Source organism: Mandrillus leucophaeus, unplaced genomic scaffold (assembly GCF_000951045.1).
Source record: "Mandrillus leucophaeus isolate KB7577 unplaced genomic scaffold, Mleu.le_1.0 Scaffold216, whole genome shotgun sequence".
NCBI lineage: Eukaryota > Metazoa > Chordata > Mammalia > Primates > Cercopithecidae > Mandrillus > Mandrillus leucophaeus.
In genome coordinates, this window is record NW_012102210.1 from 2688080 (window position 1) to 2703680 (window position 15601).

At 54.8% G+C, this 15601-nt stretch overlaps 1 protein-coding gene across 1 annotated transcript; it reads right to left on the minus strand.

Annotated features, from left to right (window-relative positions):
- Positions 1–1583: 1583 nt before the first annotated feature.
- Positions 1584–13558, minus strand: FBXO41 (F-box protein 41). The gene is made up of 11 exons (XM_011980687.1): positions 13212–13558; positions 12650–12723; positions 12040–12398; positions 11037–11278; positions 10698–10813; positions 10430–10582; positions 9995–10090; positions 7531–7649; positions 7180–7338; positions 6071–6186; positions 1584–5957 (listed from the first exon to the last, which is right to left on the minus strand). The coding sequence occupies exons 1-11, from the start codon at positions 13212–13214 to the stop codon at positions 5895–5897; spliced, it is 1500 nt and encodes a 499-aa protein (XP_011836077.1). The 5' UTR covers positions 13215–13558; the 3' UTR covers positions 1584–5894.
- Positions 13559–15601: the final 2043 nt, after the last annotated feature.

Below are 15601 nucleotides of genomic sequence, written 5' to 3' on the forward strand. Positions count from 1 at the left end.
CACTCGTCCAACAGGGAGACAAGAGCATTCTGGGGTCAGCTCCACTAGAGTGGCCCCTGTCTGGAAGTTTTACTATGGTTGCATTCTTCGTTCCAGAAGTGGCTGGACAACATGCAGTTGCTTTCTTCTAGCATCATCGTATTAGCCCTGGCCTAGCCAGGCACTGCTCCCAGGGTTTCTCTGGTTTGAGTGAATGGGTTATATTACCTTGTCTGCCCCTTCTATCTCCATATTCTTTTGGTTTAGTCTTTTGTTCCCTCTTACTCAAGACTGTGAGAAGGGTGTTTTAGGGAGGGTCTCATGCTCTCTAAACTCTAGTGATCCCTTGGAAGTCGTCTAAGGAGATGACTGAAAGCACCCCCCTGGTCTTTTCAGTTTAGCCCCCAGTGATCTTGGTCGTTTTGCTTTCTTGTGACCAATGGGAGTTTGGAATGGCTGGCACAGATGAGCTGGAAATCCAGCAGTGTCTAACATCCTCCTCATTTACACTGGTCCTGATAGCTGGCCTGCACCCTTCTGTAGTTGGTCGTTGTTAAAGCTGGAGGTAAATATGTCATTGTCAGCCATTGAGACTTGCTAGCTAAAACTGGAAAGGGATTTTTTTAAAAAAATTATCTGAACCCAGTCACTCCTGGTTAGATGGACTCAAAAGCACAGAGGGTGGTGGGCAGGTCCAGGCTTTGGAATCTAGCATTCCTCCTAACTTGATGGTCTTTGGGTAGACTAATTTTTCTGAGCCTCTGCTATTCTACCTGTATGACAGGGTAAGAGTAGCTGTCTCAAAGAGTAGTGAGACTTAAATGTTCATTTTACTTGATGTTAGGGACACAATTTAAGCCTAAAACACTTACTCTTTTTTCTGATTTTAAATATTTCGAGACCCTAGGAATCAAGTCAGTGGCACAAGGGCATTTTGGATGAGGAAGTCAAGGCCAGACCATGATGGCAACCTGATCTCCCACAGTCAAAGCCTGATTGGCCAGAGCCTCCTGAGGCAGCCAATCCAGGGAGGGGATGGGCAGTGCCTGCTGCCCTGTTGTACTGGTGCTGAATTTGCCCTTGAAGGTAGTCTCCCAGCTGAGAGTAAGAAATGATGTATCTCAAGGCATTTCCTCTGGATGCACACACTGAAAGCAGGGTTGAGCGGTGGCAGGACAGTAACCCTAGGTGGCTTTTCTGCACTCCTGAGGCAAGTTTTTGTTTCTGAGACAGGGCCTCACTCGGTTACCTAAGCTGAAGTGTACAGTGGCGTGATCTCAGCTCACTGTAACCTCCACCTCCCTGGCTCGATATCCTCCCACCTCAGCCTCCCAAGTAGCTAGCACTGCAGGCACATGTCCAGCTGATTTTTAAATTGGGTTTCACTATGTTGCCCAGAGTAGTCTCGAATTCCTGGGCTCAAGCAATTCTCCCACCTCAGTCTCCCAAAGTGCTAGGATTACAGGTGTGAGCAACTGTGCCCGCTGGCAAGTCTTGCTAATACTTCATTCCACTGGGTTACCTGCCTTTGTACACTTGAGCTGCAGAAAGACCATGATAACACAGATGACCAAGTGTGGCCACAATACCATTTACTTTTCTGGGGCAGATATACCAGTTTCACCATCTTTTTTATTGGATACAGAGCCATAAATTCTCTGATGCCCATGTGAGTCCTTTTAAATACATACACTCAGGTACATTCAGCAAAGGGCATCTTATGGGTGACATGGAGCAAAGTGCTGGGATGGCGATGCCTGGGTGGGGCAGAGAAGTGTGGCCAGGAAAGGCCCCCTGGGGGCTGGAGGTACAGGCACCACTTCAGAAACAAAAATAAAACCAAAAATTGCTTTCCACCCCTCTGCCTATGCTTGGGGCTGGGGAAGCTACCCTCTCACGCTCAGGCCCATTATAGCCTAGCTGTGCAGGAAGGCAGGGCCTAAGGGCCAGTTATGGAGGTCACCCACCAGTGGTGCCCACTAGAACCAAGCCTGCTGGCATCAGCCACAAGGCAAGCCTGGGTCACCTCAGGCCTCTGCCCTGGATACAAGACCCTTGCCAGGGCAGAGCTGAGGCTGGCAAGCCCAAGGCCAAGCCTCCCTTGGCCCATGCTGGCAGTGGCAGAGGAGGCTTAGTCTCATGGTGGGGAGCCTGCCTGATTGTCAGGGCAGCCTTGGGACTGGCTGAGGTCCCAAGGGGTTGGGGAGGGAGTCGTTGCCTTAGCTGGCCCTGGTATTCTGATCTTTACCCAATCCTAAACCTTATCCTCAGGCAAGGGCTGCAGATGAACACACTTGTCCAGGAATACATACATACACACAATACACAGCAATATATACAGAAATGCAGGCCGGGCACAAGGCTGGGTGAGAAAGCATGGCCACTGGGGTAGAGAGAAGGACCAGGCCCCCAGGGGAAGGAAGTTACACTCATCAGGGACTGACAGGCTGGGACATGTCCCATGGGTTCGAGTTAACTTCTCTGGGCACTTGGGCCATATACCCACTCACTCTCTCTCCTGTTTTTACCCCAAGTCCAACAGGAACTGGGACTTTGGCACCAATAGTCACTCTGGGAAGGCCTCCTTCAACTTAGCGCCTTAGAGGGATTGGGGCCCAGGTGACTCCCCACCTGTGGCCCCAAAGATTAGAAACCAGGACCAGGGTAATAGGCAGGACCCAAAGGCAAGGGATGGAGCCAAACCTTGGAGTAGGAGGCCTTGGGAAGGAGGCCCTTTTTTTTTTTTTCCCCCCCGCCTTTCGAGGCAATTCCTGAGGGGCTGGCTCAGACTCGAGTGTCACAGGACCAAGAAAACAGGAGCTGCCTTGATCCTTAGGTGGTCTCTCCTGGCTGGGGAAAGGCCGTGGTGCTGGGCAGCCCACCCACTCTTTATTCCCACAGGGATGCATGTAAGTGCATCTTCATTTCCTGTCGGTGCTGTGGGGAAGCAGCCTAAATAAAGCATGAAGTACTTAAGCCAAGTACACCAACCTCCCAGGTAGGCACTGGAGCCAGACTGGATGGCAGGGGGTGGTAGAAACACCAAGTGGCCACCCCCACTGGGCCTCTACACATACCTGGGTCCCCTGGAGCAGGGCTGCTTGCTCTCAGATATTCCTTTCTTGCATCTTACTGGGTATGAGATGTGGAGGGATCCCTTTGGGTGGGTAAAGATGGATGAAATGCTTCTGGGGATAGCCAGGCCCTCTGTCCTTGTTCCCATCCTCAGCCCTAGCTGTATGGTTGCCAAAGAAATCAATGCATAGAGCCTCCCAGCAAGCAAAAGCTCCCTACTCAGCAGCAGGGCTCATCCCCAAGGAGAGAACAAAAGAAGAGCGTCAAGGGGCTGGTGGGGCAGGGGCTGCAACGCTGCCAGTGCTCAGGCATGCATGAAGGCTGGGGGGCACAAGTCTGTCAGCCCGGGGGTACGTGTGCAGTGGGATACTCTGACCTCTCATTCCTGCTGCAAAGGATTGGGCCTGCTCACACATATCCTTCACACACAGCCAGAACAAGGTGGAGGACTGAGGGGCTTTCCTGGAAATAGCCAAACCCGTGGGAAGTGGACGTCCCCCAGGCAGAAGGGTATCTTGTTCACCCCTCTGCCTCCAGTGCTGGTGGTGCTCGGTACTGTTGCACGAATGAATGAATGAGTGAAACGGCAACTAGCGTTCTGGCCTTTCAGCACCACCTTTCTCCCCCCTAGCTCGCTGCCCATATGCCCCAACCTCCTTTCCCAGGGCTAATGCCAGGCATTCTAGTGTGTACCACCCGGAGAGACGTTGCCCAGAGCCTTGTATTCAGGGATGGAAGGTCCCTGGGACAGAGAAAATCCCTCAGTTGGGCAGGCTGAAGCCAAGCAGGGCATCCCTTTGTGCTTTGTCCAGGAGACAGGGAAGGCAGCACCTCTGGTTCTGGGGTCACAGGGAGCAGGAGCTGCAGTGTGCAGTTGGCAAGGCAGGACCAACAAATCCAAGGTATCCAGGCCCTTAGTGGGCCTCCACCTCCCTTCCAGGCCTCTGGAGGAGAGGAAAGAAAGCCGTGCTGCTTTTTCCTGACCCCTGAGGACAGGGCTGGTGCAGGGAGAAGCCAATGGAGCCAGCGGCTCTGGGGTAGGGGCAGGGGGTGCCACACACAGCCAAGGCTTCGTGCAGGACTGGGCAGGGAGTTGCCAGCATGACACCCTTGGTATTTTAGATTTTCAAAGGGCAGGGACAGAACAAGCCACAGGAGGAAAAGTCAACAATGATAGCAAGATCTGGGACAGAGCTAGGGAGTGACGCCATGGGAGCTGGGTGTGCTGCTGCGTCCGTGGGGTCCCAGCTCTGGAGGACTCTTTACAAGGTAACCGAGGGCTGGGTTTTCATGTCCAAGCCAGGTTGCGTTAGGGAGTTGGGTTCCTGGGAAGGACTGGGTAACGAGGGGACCCCATCCCCAGCCAGGACCAGCAGCCGAATGGCTAGGGCTGGGAGCTGATCCTATCTAGGAGAGAAAGAAACCCTAAGATAGATCTAGTTTAGATGTTTGAAAGAACTTTCCAAATGAGAGTTGGTAGGACCCCCGGCCTCTGAGCCACTATGGGAGTTCTGAGAGGAGGAACTGGGGAGACCTCAAGCCTTTGGAGCCTTGGTTCTGAGACCTGATCCTTTGGGGACTGCAAAGGCCAGTGAAAAGCCCCACTGGAATCCTGTGGCTTCTAAGCCAAGTGGTTCCAGCCCAGGTCCAGCACTTCCCCTAGGCAGAAGACCCCAATGCAGCCCTCAGCCCATGGGGCCCGTGGAGACCGAGGAAGGGGGAGTGAGTCTGTTGAGGATGCTCTTCCTCTTCCTTGGCCCCATGGGTCTGGCTCCCTGCCAAGGCTACATCTTCAAGCAAGCTAATTAGACAAGGAAGCAAAGCAAGCCACCCTCCTCCTGGCTTCCTCCACGGCCTCAGCACAGAGGGCGGCCCCGTGCCTCCCTCCCAGACAGCCTTGGTGACCCGAAGGCCATCAGGTTCCTGCCCAAGCACCTGGATTAGAAGGAAATTCTTTGAGGACAGGAAGTACTTCTCACTGTGACAGGGCTGCCTGGGGCTGGGACCTGGACCCTCTGGAGGGTCCCTCAGGAATGAATGTAGGTATAAAAAGGTGCGCCTTTCAGCTTTGAATTTAGCTCTGGTATGCGGTGGGGTGTGGGGTTGGGAGGAGGGGTCTTGTCTTACAGCAATAAATAAGTTTCCTCCCCCTGGCAATCCCCCACCGTGGAAGGGTGGTCTCATCCTGGAGAGAAGTTCTGGGTGACTGTTTCCTTTCCAAACCCACCCCCACTACCCCACTGTACTGCTGCCCCCAGCTTTTGGCTGACCACGTGCCCAGGTTCCTAGGTCTGCCTGTGGTATCCCCAGAAAATGTGGATCCAGAGCCTAGGCAGGCTGTCTGAAGGGGTGCCCCCAGAAGGCTGGGGCAGGGTTGGGGAGAAGAGTCCTCCTTGCCAAGTCTGAGCTGCCCTGTGGAGCCCCCGCTGGCCTGGGGCCCCAGAGGCTCCTGACCAGGAGGCTGGGCCTCAGGAAGGAGAGGCCGGCCAGAACAGCTGAGGAGCCACTGGGTGGTTATTGCAGATCCTCCAGGTGATGATGACACCAGGCGCTGGTGGTGACAGCTCCTCAATGGCTGTGCCAGAGGCTGCTCCAGCCGGGGTAGGGTCGGGGTCGGAGGGCAGCTTCTGTCCAAGCCCCTGTACTAGGGAAGCAGTGCCCTGGGTCAGGCCTGTTGCTCCGCTGCTCCAGGAGGAGGACAGGAGATTTGTCAGTCCCCCTCCAGAAGCCAAGGATAACACTTGGCCTCCAAAGGTCTAGTCCAAACCAGGGTCCCTCTGAGGTCCAAAGAGAGTGCCCTGATATGGGGCTGGCAGGGGCCCTGCCGCCCCCTACCCGGGTTAGCAGCCGCCTTCCACCTTGATGTGCAGAATCTTAGAGAAGCCGGGCCTCCGTCGCAGGGCCTGCGGACCGAACCCTGGGTTAGTTCTCCCTCCTGCCACACTCACCCAGGTCACCAGCCCCAGTTCAGGGATGCCACTTGGGGTCTTGGACAGCCTCAGAGCCGACCCCTCACCTGGAGTTTTGTCACCATGTCCTCAAACAGCTTTTGGGCCTCAGGGCTGCCGGGCTCTTTGAAATAATCCGCAATCCCAATCTGGACCACAATCGACTTGAGGTTCCGGCAGATGCCTGAGAAAAGGTGGGCAAGGCAGGGGCGGGTTTGGCCTGGGCTGTGGAGCTGCCTCCTCTCCTCTCACTAATTAATGAAATCAGACAATCAGGTGCCAGCCACCGGGAACACGACACAGGACCCATGCCACCTGGGGGCTTGCGACAAGATGCGGGGAGAGGTAGGTGGGGCTGAGGGACAGGAGAGGCTGCAGTGGCCTCTGGGAGGGTGAGTGGGCAGCCGCCAGTTGTCCAAGGCCTCTAGGAACTTCCCTGACACAGGGGGCAGCTATACCATGGTCTGGGCATTTGGGGATGAATGACAAGGAACCGAGTGGCTGAGGTGAGGCTCGCGGATCCAGGCTCAAGCACAAAGGAGGGGGAGGTGGGACAAACACTTGGGAACAGACGGCTTAAGGAACTGGATATGGCGTGAAGTCGGGGGAGGTGGAGGAAGATCAGATGGCTGAGAAGGGCCTAGAGGTCATGATTCTGGAGGCTGAGCAGTTAGTTCTGGTGATAAAGTCCAGGGAGTGCCATGTGGCTGAAGGGGGAAGGTGGTCTTGGAAAGAGGGTCCTCAGTGCAGGTGGAGTAGTGACTGAGAGTGGAGTGGGTGGTTTGAGAAAGGTGTGGAAGCCAAGGAGGTATGATCTGGAGTCCAGGGAGAGAGGAGTCTTCACCCTGAGAACTGTCCTGGGGCGGGGGGTGGGGGGAGCTTTCACATATCCCATTTAATCCTCTCACTCATCCTAGAAAGTCAACTTAGAAGATGGGAATACAGGACTCAGAGAGGTATAGTAACTTGCCCAACATCACTCAGCTAATAAGTAGCAGAGCCAGACCTGGGACCTAGGTCAGTCAAGCTCCAGAACCAGTGCTCTTAACCTGTCCCCCTGCCTTTGCCCTTGGCTGGAGGCCCTGATCCATCTGCCCCAGTGATAGTTAGGCTACCTGCTGATAGAGCCCCGTGGCAGGTGATAGTCATACCCTGCCCCGCATTCCCCATTGCTCACTGTTGAAGTGCAGCAGGGCCTTAGGGGTGACGGGAGTCGCTGTGAGCACCAGCATCTCCAATCCCTTCAGGCCTTCCCGGCAGACCTCTGCCGCCACCTCCTGGGTGATCTCTGACACATGGTCAAGCTCCAGGACCTGCAGCCGCATGCAGTTTCTCGCTAGGAAGAGGAAGAAGGGGGATCCTGCTGACAAACCCCCCAGGTCACCCCTGCAGCCAGCACCCTGGCCACCACTCTTCCACCTGCCACCACCCAGGCTGCAGCCCCAGGCCCCTGTGGGATTTCACTGGGCAGCACTGCACCCATGCCTGCTTCTTACTACCCGCCACCCCAGTCCAAGGAAAGACTCACCAAGTGATGCCAGGCCCTGCACCCCACAGCCGGCACCCCCGACCCCCAGGGCCCGCAGGTGGGGCCAACAGCGACCAATCATCTGCAGGCAGCGGTTACTGAAGCGCGTGGGCTGCTGGCTGGAGAACGGGAAGGGGGAGCCGTCAGGGAGGTCTTTGGATGCCTGACACCCCAGCATGCTCCTCCTGTGGGACCCCTCCCTGATTCAGGCAAGCGTTCCTCCAACAACCCAGCTGGTCAAGTCAGAAAACCGGGATCATCCCTGACTCCTCTGCCCTCATCTCATCCACCAAGTCCTGCAGATTCTGATTCCCAAGCACTCTTTTTTCTTTTTTTTTTTGAGACAGGGACTCATTCTACCACCCAGGCAGGAGTGCAGTGGTGCAATTTCGGCTCCCTGCAACCTCTGCCTCCTGAGTTCAAGCGATTCTCCTGCCTCAGCCTCCCAAGTAGCTGGGACTACAGGCATGCGCCACCATGCCTGGCTCATTTTCTTGTACTTTTAGTAGAGACGGGGTTTCACCATGTTGGCCAGGCTGGTCTCAAATTCCTGGCCTCAAGTCATCCACCGCCTTGGCCTCCCAAAGTGCTGGGATTACAGGTGTAAGCCACTGTGCCCGGCCTTAACTACTCTTGAACCCACAGTTCAGACCACCATTGGCATTCTCTGGGTTAACACTAGTCTCCCTGCCATCTCATCCTCCACACTGTAGACAGGGAGCCCTTCATTTCTACAGCCACTCACTCCGCCATTCAGCAAGTGGTTATCAAGTCAACAATAACTGAGCTAGGCCCTGGGGTGCAGTGCTGACAACATAGACACGGTCCCTGCCCTCAAAGAGTGGACAGTCTCTTTGGTGGCAGGAAAGTGGTGAGGGGCATAGAACATTACCAGTCTGATCTTAATCCCTTTCTTAAAATCTAAAATCCCCCCAAATAGCTTCCAATACTTTCTAGATAAAATGCAAAAAACCTAAATTCCTTAGCAAGGCCCTTCCTGATTGCCCCAACTTTCCTTTCCATTCATACCAAACGCCATTTCCCTGAACACTTCATCCCTCATCATTTGCCCAGGCAACAGACATCTCTCTGGCTGGCATCTATTATGTACTTGATACCAGGAATACAGAAATGGACATTCCTAGATTCTGCCTTGAGAACCACCCGCCTAGTGTAGGAGATCGAAATATCAAGAAATTATTGCAAAGTAGGGCTGGGTGTGGTGGCTCATGTCTGTAATCCCAGCACTTTGGGAGGCCGAGGCGGGCAGATCACCTGGGGCCAGGAGTTCGAGATCAGCCTGGCCGACATGGTGAAAGCCTGTCTTTACTACAAATAAAAAAATTAGCCGGGCGTGGTGGCCCATGCCTGTAGTCCCAGCTACTTGGGAGGCTGAGGCAGGAGAATGGCGTGAACCCAGGAGGCGGAGCTTGCAGTGAGCTGAGATCTGGCCACTGCACTCCAGCCTGGGTGACAGAGCGAGACTCCGTCTCACAAAAGAAAAAAAAAAAAAAGAAATTATTGCAAAGTAGATGACAGAGGGATCAGGGCAAAATGCAGTGGGGATTGAGGCAGGGGACCAGTGATACGCTCTACCCAGGGTGTTACAGAAGGCACACTGGATGGCTGGGAGGAGCTGTCGCGTGGAGAGGAGCAAAAGAGCCTGGTGTGTTAGAGGAACTCCAAGCAGAGTGAGAAATGATTTCATAACCTGGATTCTCCAACTACCAGCTCTTTCATACACTGACCTCCCTGAACCACCTTTCATATGTCAAACAAAGCTGGTGGTTTTTAGCTGGTGTTTACTGAACAATTACTGTAGACCCTGCAGGCTTTGTGTACCTGATCTCATTTGGGCCAGCAACAGCCCTAATAAGGTTCATAGTTCCTAGTACCATCTTTACTTTGCAGTTTGAGAAACTAAGACACGATTAGGATTCCCAAGGTGGCACTGCCAGTAAGCCAGGACATGACCCCAGGTCTGATTTCATTTACTTATTTATTTATTTATTTATTTTTGAGACAGAGTTTCGCTCTTGTTGCCCAGGCTGGAGTGCAATGGCACAATCTCGGCTCACCGCAACCTCCGCCTCCCAGGTTCAAGTGAGTCTCCTGCCTCAGCCTTTTGAGTAGCTGGGATTACAGGCATGCACCACCACGCTCGCCTAATTTTGTATTTTTAGTAGAGACAGGGTTTCTCCATGTTGGTCAGGCTGGTCTCGAACTCCAGACCTCAGGTGATCCGCCCAAACTGGCCTCTCAAAGTACTGGGATTACAGGTGTAAGTCACTGTAATCAACCAGGTCTGATTTTAAAGCCCTGCTCCTAATGCCTCAATGGACAGATTAATGTGTGTTAATCTGTCCTGATAGTTTGTAGAATGGGCTCAGATCCGCTCAGTCCTCAGCCCCAGACCAGGCCCAACTGTGTTCCCCTCCCATCCCCCAAACCTGCCAGGGCTCACCAGGGGTGAAGTGGTGCCACTTGGAGGGAGACGATCTCTCTGCAGCCTGCGCCCAGGGCCCAAATGACCTCATGGCCCACAGGGTCTGTGGCACTCCTGTGAAAAGACAAAGCTGCTGATAATCCCAAGACTTTGGGAGGTCAAGGCTGGGGTTGGGGATCACCTGAGCCCAGGAGTTCTAGACCAGCTTGGGCAATACGGTGAGCCCCCGTTTCTATTAAAAAAAAGAGAGAGAGAAAATGAAAAGATACAAGACAAAGCTGGAGTTGCCCACTCTTGGTGGCCTCTGCTCTTGCCAAAGCTTCCTTCCCTTCAGCCATAGAGCTCTTGGATCCCTTTGCTTGAGAACCCTGGGGGAAGCTATGCAGCACCTAGGGATCCCGTGGGACCCTGGGCCTAGAGGGAACAGGCTATGCTTCTAGTCAGTTGACCCACCTGTAGGTGACAGCCTGCAGGGCACGGCAGTAGCAACTGGCCAGCCAGAGCGAGCGGTCGGTGAGGATGTTTGGACAGTGGGAGATGCGCAGGATCAGCAGGTTCCCCCCAGCTGCCTTCAGCAGGGACTCCAGCCCAGCTTCCAAGCAGCCCCTGGAGATGACCAAGAGGTCAGAGAGCTGGCCACCTCCTCCTCTGGGAAACATCCTTACTTAATTCCAGGTCTGTGGCCCAACAGCACCCAGCACCCACCCACTGCAGGCCTCACCGGGTGCTACGGGCATACTCCTCCTTGCTCTCCTTCTTTCCCCGCTGCCGGGGCTTCAAGTTCTGCAGCGTCAGAGAGTGGGCCTGGGTGCACCACTGAGCCAGCATTGCCAGGAACTGTGGGGGAGGGGAAGAGTATTTGGAGATGAAGGGGTCTGCACTTGGTTGGCTGGAGGTGGGCCAGCCCCGGATAGGAGGCTGCATGAGAGCATTTCAGGGAAGCCAGGTTGGCGCTACAGTGTTGTAAGGGTTGCAAGGACCAGACCTTCAGGGGCCAGATTCTACCCACGGGGAAAGGTGGGTTCACAGCAGGGCACAGAAGGCAGGCAGGGGCAGGCACCTTGGAGCAGACACGGGCATTCTCAAGCAGCACCCTTGTCCAGACTGCAGGGTGGCGGGCCACGAAGCGCCAGTCCCGGCAGACCTCAGCGGCGTGCAGCAGTGTGCGCGTGTCCAGGTAGGTGAAGATGCAGAAGAGGGCGGCTCGCATCTTCAGGATCTCTGGGCTGATGACCTCATTGGAGCGTGAGGGGCTGCCCCTCTCTGCTCGCCGACCCCGTCCACTGCCTCCCTCAGGGCGGGCTGCAGAATACAAGGGTTTCAAAAGTGAGCGTGGAGGGTCAAGGCTGGTATGGGGATGTGTGTGGGGAGCTGGGGCAGGGTAGGAGCTGCAGAGCAATGGGCATGCTGTGGTACCAGGGCCTAGGGAGGAAGGAAAAGGGGCCTCTGCATCCCTGTCCTTTGCGGTACCCCATCTCCAGCTTTACAAATTACAAAAAGGCATCCCTTGTGTAAACTTCCTTTTTAAGGTTATATATCATTCAAACTCACCCCCTACATGAGGCAACATACCAGATTTGGAGAGGGAAAGGGGTTGGGGGGTGCTGCAGTATAAACTGGGCCTCTGGAAACAGAAGGTGGGCATGGGGCTACCCAGAACATGGGGTGCAGCTACAAGCCTGACCCTAGCCTAGCCCTCTCACCTCCCAACCCACCCACATATGTGTGGGGCCTTCTGTGAATATGGTGGGAGGCCTCTCCCCCACTGCACCAGGGGCTTCAGAGTTGGGAGGCAACAATCAACTGCTGTCCTATAAATGTTGATGAGCCCACCACGTGAATGGACCCCCCCGTCCCCCAGATGTGGCATCCTTGTGCATCAGACAATCTGAGCATACTTGTGCCGCTGCAGCCCTGCCCTGTCACAAGAGTTCCTGCCCTAGGCTTGAAGGGTGCTATGTAGGAGGGGTGGGCAAGTCTGGGGAAAGGGAAGGGGGGTGTAGGAGTCCAGGAGATTCACTGCCTCAGACCTGTGTCCCCCTGCCAACCCTTCCGGGACCTACCTGAGAGCCGGCAGCTGCTCAATGGCCCAGCCATAGCAGGCCCGGGGCGGGGCGCATCCAACGGGCCCTCAGCCTCTGACTCAGTGGTTCGGGAGCCAACGTCAGAGACATCACCCTCTTCCCCCTCAGTGCTGTGTCGGCGGGGTCTGCGCTGCCAGTTCTGGATGGCCTGGCGCCGCAGGCCTGAGCTGCGAGGGGGCTGGGACCGCTCTGAGCCCCCGTTGGTAGCCTGGGCCCGTGTGCCCAAGCCCCCAGGGCCACTGTCCTCAGGGGCCCCCTCCTCCGGCCTGGGCAGCTCCAGACTGTCACTGTCATAGCAGCCTGAGCTCTGGGATGCGGCTGGCACACGGCTGGAGGCCCTGGGGCAGGGTGGATCACACAGTAAGGGGTGAGAGGCACCAGGCCTGCCCAAACTCCCCACCCTGCCCCTACCGTCGGCTGAGGGCAACCCACCCACACTGCTTTCCAAAAGCCCCCTCTGGGTGTGGAAAGGCAGACACACGTGACCCGGGGGGTTAGGGACAGGAGGATGACACAAGCCCCAGACGGGTCAGCGGATCTTTCCAGGGCGAGGGTGGGCTGCATGGGGTGGGCTGGGCCCAAGGCTTACCCTGTGCTGGGAGAGGAGCCATGCCGTGACACTGCATATGTGCTAGGCACGGCCGGGCCCGCGTGGTGTTCTCGCTGTGGGCCCCCAGAGCAGGAGGTAAAGGAGAGGGGCGGAGGAGGCAAGAGGATGAGCAGGAATAGCAGGGGAAACAGGGAAAAAGATGGAGAGGAAATCGGGGAGAGGAGAGAGAAGGGAAAACAGTTGGGAAAGATGGACAAATGGACAGACAGACAGCCCAGAGAGGCAGGTTCACCAGCCCCTCCCCACACCCACCCAACAGCCGGGACCCCAGCTTGTGGTTCCTGGACTCTCATTTGCAGGGATGGGCAGAGATAGCCCCTGAGGGCTGGGGTCACTGAATCATATCTCACTACAGCCTCGGGGGCTGGCACTGGCACTCCTGCCCAATCAGAGGGTCTCCCCGTTCCTGGCATCTGCTCGTGGGGGAAAAGCCAAAGAAGGGGCGAATGGGGCATCATGGGGAGATATCCAGCCACGTGAAAGGTGAGGTTGTGGGGGACCAGGTGTGCAGGTAGAGGAGAGAAAGCAGGTGGGCACTCACCATTCTGCCTGGGCCCCGGGCATTGGGGCCAGCACCACCACCCCCACCTCCACGGCCCAGGCTGGCACTGGGCGTGCTGCCACAGCTGCTGCTGATGACCTGCAGCTGTCGCTCGGCACGGTCAGCCCGCTCAAGGAGTTCCTCAATGAACTGCTGCAGCCGCAGCTTGGCACTGGCCTCCCGCGCCGCTGTCTCCTTCAGGAACTGGTCGATCTGCACCACCTCCCTGGGCCCAGAGCAGTCTCTTACCCCAGAGCCTCAGCCTGCCGGCCCACCCACCCTCTGGAGGAGAGCCTGGCCAGTGCGGGGAGACACCGGCACAGCTGCCTGTGGTGTCTGCTAACGGTCACATGGGTTCCTGCACAACAGGCCTAGCCCCGCATGATGATACATACAGAAATGCATGCATGCACTCCGAGCCACACACTCACACCCCACCCACCTGGCCCCAGACCCTGCTCTCCACAGAAATACTACACACCCCGCTCTCCACGGAAATACTCAGGCATATTCAGTCCCACACAACCACTCGAGGCACACACACATCCCCACACACGTACCCCATGTACATTCATATGCCATAACCAGACACATCTCTCTCATACAGAAACACAGACATGTTCAGTCACGTGCATGGCCTTCAATACCCAGCATCCCAACACAGAACACTCCTAGGCACATACTTAGAGCCACCAGCCATGTCACATATCCCCACACAGAGGCCCATTACACAGCCCCAGGCACAGCCCCACACATTCATGTTCGTGTACTCACATCATTTTCCAGCTCAGGCATGTGTTTACGTGTGAGACACGCAAAGAACCATGGAGGCACAGTACCACCGACACAGTCAAACATACTTTCAAGAACCTTCAAGGCTGGGCGCGGTGGCTCACGCCTGTAATCCCAGCACTTTGGGAGGCCGAGGCGGGCGGATCACAAGGTCAGGAGATCGAGACCACAGTGAAACCCCGTCTCTACTAAAAATACAAAAAAAAATTAGCCGGGTGCGGTGGTGGGCACCTGTAGTCCCAGCTACTCAGGAGGCTGAGGCAGGAGAATGGCGTGAACCCAGGAGGCGGAGCTTGCAGTGAGCCGAGATCGCGCCACTGCACTCCAACCTGGGCGACAGCGTGAGACTCCGTCTCAAAAAAAAAAAAAAAAAAAAAAGAACCTTCAAAAATACACACTAAGTCACATCACCCCACAGAGGAATACACTCAAATGCGGAAGCATACTGATAGTTTGCACCAACTTCTAGGAGCTGCATGAACACATGGCACACTTAGAATCACGTGTGTACTTACTCCCAAATGCATTCCCGGTTGTTTGTGCATCCATTCAACATTTATTGAGCACCCTCTAGGTGCCAGGCACTGTTCTAGGTATTGGGGAAATAGCAGTGAACAATTCCTGCCTTTATGGAGTTTACATCACAATGGGGACACATAAATAACATCTATATACAAATGCTCCTTGGCTTACAATGGGGATACATCCCCGTCAGCCCATTGTAAGTTGAAAATATCATGAGTCAAAAATGCATTTAATACACTTACCCTACTGAACACCAGTGCTTAGCCTGGCTTGCCTTAAATGTGCTCAGAGCACTTCTATTAGCCTACAGTTGGACAAAATCACTGAACACAAAGTCTATTTTATAAAAAAAGTGTTGATCTCATGTAATTTATTGAATACTGTACTAAAGAAACAGTATGGTTGTACATACTGTTTTTCATTTTCACACAGTACAGTTTCTACGGACTGCGTGATGCTTTTGTAGCATCGGAAAATCTAAAAATTGTGTCAAACCATCGTAAGTCAGGGGTCATCTGTAGTTCATAATCCTACATTTAAAGACCAGAGAAATGAAGAAGACTGAGACAGATAGAAGGAAATCCCAAGAGTGTCCTGGAAGCCAAGGGAAGAAGGCATGTCAGGGATCAGCTATGTCAAATGCCACCAATGGGCCAAGTAAGACCATGGCTAGGCCTTAGCAACAGAAAGGTCACTGGTGACATGGGGACCCTGGTAGAGGTGGAAACCTGATCAGCCTGGGTTCAAGAGAGAAAGTGAGGAAAGAAATTGGAGACAAGAAGTATAAACAAATACAAGGAGTTTTCTGTAAGGAGAGAAAAGGAGCAGTAGCTTAAAGGGAAGAGGGTTGTGGTAGATGAGAGAAATAACATTCTGTATGCTTTTAGAAATATGCAGAAACAGGCTGGGCGCGGTGGCTCACGCCTGTAATCCCAGCACTTTGGCAGGCCGTGGAGGGCTGATCACGAGGTCAGGAGATGGAGACCATCCTGACTAAAATGGTGAAACCTCGTCTCTACTAAAAATACAAAAATTAGCCGGGCGAGGTGGCGGCGCCTGTAGCCCCAGCCACT